Consider the following 9,814-nt stretch of genomic DNA (forward strand, 5'->3'; position numbering starts at 1 on the left):
GATATACTTAATAGATTGTGGTCCTTTAAACTCTCTGAAATCTGCCGCATATGACATTTAAAAGGTTCATGTTTTCTGAAGTGACCTGTGACCATTCCTGGCATTGACCTTTGATGTCTCTAAGAAGATGATGGGGTCCCACAATGACAAATCCACCTAGACTGTGGTAACACCATTAAGCTGACAAACACCATCCAAAGATCAGCTTCGGACTACAAACTGCTCAGGCCAGCGTCAAAGCAGTTAGCTAAGGTGGTCCAGCCTCATAGATTACTCCAGTTGGAACTTCAGGTAAGCTCTACACTTTCCCATTAACCGAGACTGAACAAGAACTAGCTCTCCCACGAAGTGACCATTATCTCAGTTTTCTCAGGGTCCCCCTAAAGGTGTCAGTGCCCCAGACAACAGGAAGTAACTTTAAGAAGACAATGCCCACATTCCCAAGAGGTAAGGTGGTTGTTTTGTTGTTGTTGCTCTTTTGTTTTTTGTTTGGTTTGGTTTGGTTTGGTTGTTTGGTGAATTATGAATGTTTGTCATTGTTTAGAGGAGTTGGTCGCAAATTACTACTGGTCATGGTCAGGGGAAAAAATTAAGCAAAGGAGGTTAGATTCAGGGATCTCTTTCTGAAAAGAAAATAGGGGGAATATAGGAATGATAGGATAAAAGGGCAGATTATTTAATCTACTTTTAAACTAAAAAAGCAAATAGTAGTCTTAAATATTTTACATTGGTATAGATTTTTGTATATCAGTATAAATTTAAGGTTATGTTTGTTATACTGTATATATGATTCTGCTCTTGTTTAAGGTATTGTACCTGTGGAGCCATTTAAAAAATGTAATGTAAATTTCTAGTCCTTAAAAGTTATTATTCTAAACTATTTAGGATAATTAATAAATACAGGTTAGTAGTTAGTCATCTAACAATCAAATTTGTGGCTATGTTAGATATGTTTTCAAGGTCAAACAGAGATATATTTTTAATAGATGGTCTTCACACACTTCAAAGATCTATAGGATATGGTATTTAAGATGTTTTAATAACATAAGGTTTATCATGACAATGAGACACATCTGCTCCTGGCAGTACTGTTTACTTCAGAAAAGGATGATGGGCATCAAAGAACCTCCATATGGAGTTTGTTTTCTTTGTAGCACAAGTTAGCCACTGGGCAAAAAAACTGCCCTTGCCTCAACAGCTGACAGTGTGCTGCCCAAATTGGACAAGTAGGACACAAAAGAAGATGAAAGCCAAACTTTGCCAAGAATAGGTAGGACAGTCTTCAAAATCCCTGCTTCACAGAGAAGCCTGTCAGATATGCTAGGCCTGTAGGTCAAAGATGGATGCCCCAGTTGCAGGGGAACCTTGGGTGACTCTCCAGGCAGCCAGCTGTTTCTGTCATTTCAATACTTTCTGAATATATTTGCTCTGCACTTCCTGTTTACTCGAGTAATAATATATCCTTCTTGGGTCTTTGGTAGATTTGAAGAGCAGATACTTATAGTTACAGTTTTCACTGTTACCAAATTCAGAGAAGAAACCTACAAAAAAGGTGTAAAGTGTATAAGGTTGAGAGACATAAAAGCTAAATTGTTTATCTAAAAAAATGTTTAGAGATCTATAAAAATAGTTTGGGGTTGATAATACAAGTTATGATAGAAAGTAAATTAGGTACAAAACTTTGGACTCAGCAAAATAGGATAGATATGGAGGATATTCTCTGAATTTAGCAAATGTACATGGACTGGACATTGTGAATTTAATTCTTACTTGAAAATTTTTATTGTACATAGCTTTACTTTGTTAAGTTTATAACCTTCCCTTTTTATTTAGACAATACTGATAATATTTTTATTGCATATAGTTTTACTGTGTTAGAGTTAAAACCTTCCCTTTTTATTTAGACAAACATGGGGTAATATGGGATATTTTGATTGTACTCTGACACTTCTGAGACTGACAATAGGTTAAAATTTGAATCAGATGGTGGAGTCAAACATTCAGCTGTCCAGAATTAACCATAGAGTTTTTTGGCCAACCCAGATTAGGATAGAGACACAGGAAGGAATAGGGAGGCCTTATAAAGATTCAATGGCCTTTTTGATCTGGAAGTATGGAGAGGCAGGGTCAACTGATTGTTCCTCCATTGCTCTTTGGATCAAAAAAAAAAATCCAAAGATAGATTTTTACCCCGATATCTGATATCTGACTTCTATTATTATTAACTAATAATGGAACAATATAAGTAATCACTTTATCAGACATAGACCTGTAGCACATAAGGTCAACAGAGAGATAAGAAAGAAGCAAAGGTCACCGACTCCGGTGGCTCCTGCCTATAATCCCAGCACTATGGAACCTGAAGGAGGAGGACCATTCAAAGTTCAAGGCCAGCTGGACTACAAAATGAGACCCTGTCTCAAAACAGCAACAATGGAAAGATGCAAAGATAACCCAGTGTGGAAGTGGTAGCTGCTCAAGCATCTGTTGCTCAAATACTGAAAACAAAAACAGAACAACTTCAGTACTTACCTCGAATCACCTACAAGAGAGCACTCAGAGCAGGCCACAGTGCTGACTGTGAGCATACAGCTATGCTACTTCCAGAATAAAATCCAGGAAAAAAAAATCTTTGTATGCTAATTGAAGCCAGTATTCCTCAGAGTCAACACAAATATTACAATCCATAAAAAGATAATGCTCAACAAATTGGGCATCACCAAAATTAGGAACTTCTGTTCTTTTGTCAGAATTGTTAAGAGGCTGGAAAGACATGCCACAGACACGAAGGTAACATTTTCAAATACTCTTAATTAGAACTTATATATTCAATACATAACAACCTCTGAAAGCTTTGTCATCGGAAAGCATACAGCATGCTTTGTGGGTATTCTGTTGTAGCTTCTGAAACACAGTCTTACTGTGTTTCCCAGGCTGGCCTAGAACTCTTGGCCTCTTACCTCCGTCTCTCAAGGGATGGGATTATTAGCATGCAATGCCACATCTAACTCAATTTTCAAAATAGGCATAAGATTTTGAAGATGCTTCATCATAGAATACACATAGATGACACAAGAAAACATGTCTAAACCAGGCGGTGGTGGCGCACGCCTTTAATCCCAGCATGGGAGGCAGAGGCAAGCAGATCTCTGTGAGTTCAAGGCCAGCCTGATCTACAAGAGCTAGTTCCAGGACAGGCTACAAAACTACAGAGGAACCCTGTCTCGAAAAACCAAAAGAAAAAAAGAAAAAGAAAGGAAGGAAGGAAGGAAGGAAGGAAGAAAAGAAAACATGTCTAAAGCCATTATCTACCAAGGAAATGCAAATTCAAGCCAGTGCATCCGACTGAAATGTAAAATTAAACCGACAAGTCATACCAAGTTCTAGCAAAGAAGATGGGTGGTGAGGGGTGGGTGCTGCTGGTAGGAACGCACGCCATCCACCCCTTAAGAAAGCAGCTGGCAGCTTCTTAGGGAATTAAGCTTACACCTACCTTCCACGCCTAAATGTTTGTTCAACAGAAGTGAAATTTTATGTTCACAACTTTATTCAAGCTGTCTCACACCAGAAACAACCCAAATGCCAACTGGCAGGTGACGGAGTAAGCAAACCGTGAAACATCCTTGCAAATTCCAAACAATAAAAAAGAAAAAGTATTGACAGACACATCACCATGAGTGCATCTCAAATCACTAAGCTAACTGAAAGAAGCCAGGTTTCCCCCACAGATATATTGTATGATTCTGTTGCTATAAAATACCTATGTGTAATGAGAAAGATAAATCACTGGGAACAGAAGGGTCTGAAGGAAAAAAACGGGAAGAAGGGACCACAAAGGGAAGCGAGGGCACAATAGATGGATTTTCTTGTTATTTTGATGGTAGTGATGATTTCTTAAGTATGTACATGTGTCAAGACATATCAAACTTCAGCTGGGCAGTGGTGGTGCACGCCTTTAATCCCAGCACTCTGGAGGCAGAGACAGGCGGATCTCTGTGAGTTCGAGGTCAGATTGGTCTATAAGAGCTAGTTCTAGGACAGGCACCAAAGCTACACAGAGAAACTCTGTCTCAAAATAACAAAACAAACAAACAAACAAAAAAGATATATCAAACTTCAGTATGCAATGTCTTATATGTCAGCTATACTATAGTAAAACAGACAGGCAGACAAGGAGAGCTAGAGGTGGAAGTCCAGAGATGTTTGGGGGATGTCACTGGAGAGCATCTGAAGAATTAGGACTCTCCAAGATGAAGGGCATAGCTGGTAACAAATAGCAACAGTTACCCTTGAAGCTCATGGTTAGCTCTTCTTAGTGCTTTATTATCTCACACAAAGGGAGTCAGAGCTCAGAGACTCTAAACCTCCCTCTCAAGGTCATGAGCTAGCTAATGGTGGAATGGGGTCGTGATCTCATTCCACAGCACACAACCTGACCACGCGGAACCCTGACTTTCCTGCAGCTTCGGGAAGGTGCTGATGCAATTGTAGAGATCCCCTGACATTCCCCCTGACACTGCTCCATCCCCCCCACCCGCTCTGGCTTCCGAAGTCCTGCCCCTTTCCATTTCTGCCATTGGTACTCTGAGGTCAGGCAGGGAAAGCCATCCCCAAGCTTAGACTCTGACAGTCTGGATCTCATGGATTCCAAGCTGAGGAGCTTCCAGCCAGAACCCAAAGAGACATCTGAGAAGGTGTAGACGGAAGCTGTTGGGAAAAGTGACTCATGGGAGCATGCCTGGAATATATGCAAGTTTAGTTGCTTCTCCATATCTTGGGGTGGGGGAGTGTCACGTGGTCCAGTCATGACAGGTGCTCGGGGTGTCTTACTAGGCCAGGAAGGCCTGGGAGAATCAGAACACAGGGAAGCCTCCAGGGCACTTCTCCAGAGAAACAAGACACCCCACAGGGGCTAAGGTTTCATCAGGTCAGAGTGGCTGGTGCAATCCTGTTTTCTGTAGCAGCTGTCCCCACAGTGAGAGGAGAATCCCACAGGTCACTCCATGGCTGCCAGGCAGAGACCAATTCTAGCCAGAACCCCATGGACTCTGCTGAGACATCTTACTCCCAGAAGGGAGGAAAGAGAGGCTCCCATGGCTTGCTCAGCGGTGGGATTACATTCAGGGGCTTGTGACCACGCTTCGCCTTCTCTCCTGCTGCTCCGGCCTGCATTCTCTAGGGTGTCTTCACCAGAACTTCTCCAACATGTTTCCGGTCACTGCCATAACAGTCACTGCACGCTCCATGCTCCGGGGCTTTAAACCCACACATGCATTTTCTAAGGTCAGGAGTCTAGAATGGCTGTCACCATTCTGAAAGTTCATGTTGGCAGGGCTGCTTTCTTTCTAGAAGCTCTGAGAACAAGACCCCTTCCTGGCCTCTCCAGGCTTCAAGTGCTGCCTGCATCCCAGGGACAGCAGGTTAGAAGGTCTCCCTAGGCCCTTTCTTTGACAAAGACCCTTGTGGTTACTTAGGGACCACCTGGGAAGTCCATGATAATTCCTCAGTTTTAAAGTTATCTGCTTAGCAACTTTAATTCCACCCATAATATCCATTCCTCCTACTATCTGGTCTAACACACTCTCATGTTCTAGAGACTGGGACGAGACATTCATGGAGGCAAAGTATAATGGATCTTCCTCCCACAACTCTGGCTGAAGAACCAGCTCGCTGCTATTGAAGAGTCAGACACAGGACTGGAAAGATGGTTCAGCAGCTACGAGTACTTAATGCTCAATCAGAGGACCCAGGTTAGGTTCCCAGCATATGCATGGTGGCTCACAATCGTTTGTAGCTCTAGTTTGAAGGCATGTGACACCCTTTTCTGGCCTCCACATGCACCTGGCACACATGTGGTGATATACATATATACTAACAGGCGAAACACCCACACACATAAAATATTTTTAATTTTTTGTAAAGACTCAGACGGGGTTAGAGAGATGGCTCAGGGGGTAAGAGCAGTGGCTGCTCTTCCAGATCTCCTGAGTTCAATTCCCAGCAACCACATGGTGGCTGACAACCATCTATAATGAGATCTGGCGCCCTCTTCTGGCAAGCAAGCATACGTGCAGGCAGCACACTACATGTGATAAATCTTCTAAAAACAACTCAGACAAGTCTTATATTCTCAAGAAACTCTTTTTTAAAATGCAATTTTTATTCTTTGAGAATTTCATATATGTATACCAGGCATTTTGATCACATCCACCCCACAACTACTGCCCTCCCCCAATTCCTTCCAGAACCCCTCTTCCTAAATCCTCTTTTTTTTTTTTTAATAACTCACTGAGTCCCATTAGTGCTGCCCACTTGTGCATGGGGTAGAGGTATCCACTAGATTCTAGCGACTAGAGTATGGGCAATCTGTAAGAGGCCACACCCCTGAGGAAAACTGACTATTCTCCCTCTGGCAGCCATCGTCTGTCAATAGCTCTCAGCTGGGCATCATCCCAGCGTGTCACCCATGCTGGGATATTGACAGGCTTGATCTCATGTGGGTCTTGTGCAGGCAACTCCGGCTGCTGTGACTTCACGAAAGCTGTGGCCCTGTCATGTTCAGAAGGCACTGTGAAGGTTTGGTTTTGTTTTGTAAGGTGTATCATAGGAGTATCTTCAGGTTTACTTTCATTAAAAAGTCCTGGTGGGCGGACATAAGACATCACTTGGGAGACCCATTTCTTTCTCCCTGTTGAAATGATTTTGGAAGCCACCAAATGTTTATCTTTAGAAAGGGACTTAGAAACATCTGCAGTGAACAGGGAGTAAAACCAAATCCCCAGAGTCAGACAGGATGAGAGTTACTAACAGAGGCATTTCGTGGGAGCTGCAGCTCAGTTGATAAAGTGCTACACAGGCAGGAAGGCCTGAATTCAATGCCCAGAAAAACTGGGTCCACAATGGTGCCTCTTATAACCAGAGAAATGGGGAACCAGAGGCAGGTGGATTCCTGGGTCTTGCTGGCCAGCCAGCCAGCCCAGCCTAACAAGCAAGGCCCAAGTCTCCGCAAGAGTAAAACAAAGTAGACAGCCCTAAAGAATAATACCAAGGTTGATCCTCAGCCTGCACTTCGAGGGTGCACATATACACACACACACGCACACACACACACGCACACACACACATGCACACACATGCACACTGGCAAATTTTCTTCCAGGGATACTGCCATTGCATCATACTGAGAAGGTAGCCAGTAGCCCACTTTGGGCAGCAATGGATTGGCTGCTCACCAGGAATCCTCTTAGCTGTTCTAACTGTGGTTTTCTCTGTGCTAAGCCACTAAGGGAAGGGATTAGAATCAAATGCTCACAAGAGCCCTCTTTGGAGTCTCACTTCCATGATCACCAACTGCAGAGTTATACTGGATCTGAGCACCGGAGGCTATATATTGGTGATCTGTGGTGGCCCTAACAACCTACCACCAACTGGGTGGTTAGAGCCCAGTTGTTTTTGCTCAGAGTTCTAGAAACCAGAATTCTAAAACTCACAATGTCAAACTGGTTTCACCTGGAGGCTCCAGGAAACCACCTCTACCTGCCTTGCTCTAGCATATGGCGACCGTTCATATTCCTTGACTTACATGGGCATCTCAACCTGTGGGTTGTATATCAGACATCATACAATTACATTAAGATTCATAACAGGAACAAAGTTACAATTGTGAAATAGTAACAAAATAATTTTATGGTTGGGTCAGCACAACATGAGAAACCATATTTAGGGGTCGCACCATTAGGAAGGTTGAGAACCACTACTCTAGACCGCTGTGGGATAATCATTTTGTACACCGTGAAGATATTTTTTTTAATATTTATTTATTTATTATGTATACAATATTCTGTCTGTGTGTATTTCTGCAGGCCAGAAGAGGGCACCAGACCCCATTACAGATGGTTGTGAGCCACCATGTGGTTGCTGGGAGTTGAACTCAGGACCTTTGGAAGAGCAGGCATCTTCCTCTGAGCCATCTCTCCAGCCCCCCGTGAAGATATTTTTCTCTCATTGGTTTAATAAAGAGCCAGCTGGCCAATAGCTAGGCAGAAAGAGGTTAGGGGAGAGAGCCAGACTAAGAGATTGCTGGGATGAAGGGCGGAGTCGCCAGCCAGATACAGAGGAAACAGGAGATAAACACGCTGTGCTGGAAAAAGGTACCACTATGTGGTAGAGTGTAGATAAGAAATACGGATTAATTTAAGTTGTTAGAGCTAGTCAGTAACAAGCCTAAGCTATCAGCCAAGCATTTATAATTAACAAGTCTCTGTGTGGTTATTTGGGAGCTGCTTGATGGGACAGAAAATCCCACCTAGCCGAGTGTTAGTGGTTCACAGCTTTAATCCCAGCACTTGGGAGGCAAAGGCAGGTAGATCTCTGTGAGTTCTAGGCCAGCCTGGTCTTGTTCCAGGACAGGCTCCAAAATCACAAAGAAACGCTATCTAAAAAAACTGGAAAAAATAAGAAAATGAAAACCCTGCCCACACTAGACTCTGCTGCCATCTTCACGGGGCTTCCTCCGCCGAGGCTTCCCTCCTTTTTATGTATCTTTGCCACTCCGTATGAGGACATTTCTCATTAGATTTAGGACCCTCTCAGTTTAGTTCAGAATGTTCCCATTTCAAGACATTAACTCAGTGATACCTACAACACTTTCTCCAAATGCAGCCATGTTGACAGACAGTATGAGTTAGCTCTTAGATGTCTTTGGTGGGTGGCAGGGGGATGAGGGGATGACCACAACTTAACCCACAGCTGAAATCTGGTACCCAAATATCATTTTATAGAGTCTCTCACTAACCCAAACCCACCCCTCTAGGTGCAGTATCCTATCCAAGGCCATCAACCATGGCCCCATATTCTCGCCCATTGTAATGGCACACAGTCTTCCCTAGTCAGCAATGCCTTCTCATAGGCCTGGAAAACTTCTAGCTGTCTTTCAAAATCCATCCAGAGCTTCTCATTCTTTTTTTTTTTAAAGCTCTCATAAAGTTTTATTAAAGGAAAACTTCCCTGGTTTACTTTTCACCGGTCTGTTCTGGCATGCTTCTAATAATGTCAGAATCACCTGGGTCGATGATGGCCAGTGTGCATATTCTGTAGTATTTTCCACACGCTGTGCCCAACTCAATGTTATTGCCACTGTAGTGATGGACACCAATTTTAGCCAACACGGCATAGTATTCTATTTCAGATTTCCTCAAGGCGGGGCAGTTGTTGGCGAGGATCACCAATTTCGATTTGCCCTGTCTGATCATCTTCAGAGTCTGTTTGTATCCCAGCACGTACTTCCCACTTATCATAACAAGCTGGAGCCGAGAGTTGATCGACTCCAGGGACTTTTTCGTCTTCTTTGCGGCCACCATCTTCCTGCCTTAGGTGCAGGACGGCCCCCAAACAAGACCAGCCGCCAAGATGGCCGGGGAGCGAGAAAGGCGGAGCTTCTCATTCTTTGCCAGGTCATCTCTGGCCCAACTCCCTGAATTTCCCAGATCGGAACACGTCTGTGGTTGGTTCCTCCAGTCACCCTGTATGTTCCGTCAGTCAGGCGCCTGTAACGGCACAAATTCCACACGCCTGTTGTCCTGGGAGCCCATGAAAAGCCTGCGAGTTCAGTCTGGAGTCAATCAGATTAAGTTAATTAAGCTGGACTCAGGAAGTTCTACAGATCAATACTTTCTCTTGTTTATGATTTCTAGACTCCATACGGTCACCCAAACTCATGTGCGTGTCACGTAAATGAAGGAAGCAAAATTGCTGGTGATATCCCAAGGGAATAACAGGAAGGAAAGAAGTAAGAAAGGGACATGGGCTGGAGGGA

At 43.5% G+C, this 9,814-nt stretch overlaps 1 protein-coding gene across 1 annotated transcript; it reads right to left on the reverse strand.

Moving 5' to 3' along the window:
• Positions 1-9,011: 9,011 nt before the first annotated feature.
• On the reverse strand, positions 9,012-9,396 carry LOC119810469 (60S ribosomal protein L30-like). The gene has a single exon (XM_038323949.1). The coding sequence runs from the start codon at positions 9,357-9,359 to the stop codon at positions 9,012-9,014; it is 348 nt and encodes a 115-aa protein (XP_038179877.1). The 5' UTR covers positions 9,360-9,396.
• Positions 9,397-9,814: the final 418 nt, after the last annotated feature.

Source organism: Arvicola amphibius, chromosome 3 (genome assembly GCF_903992535.2).
Source record: "Arvicola amphibius chromosome 3, mArvAmp1.2, whole genome shotgun sequence".
Taxonomy (NCBI): domain Eukaryota; kingdom Metazoa; phylum Chordata; class Mammalia; order Rodentia; family Cricetidae; genus Arvicola; species Arvicola amphibius.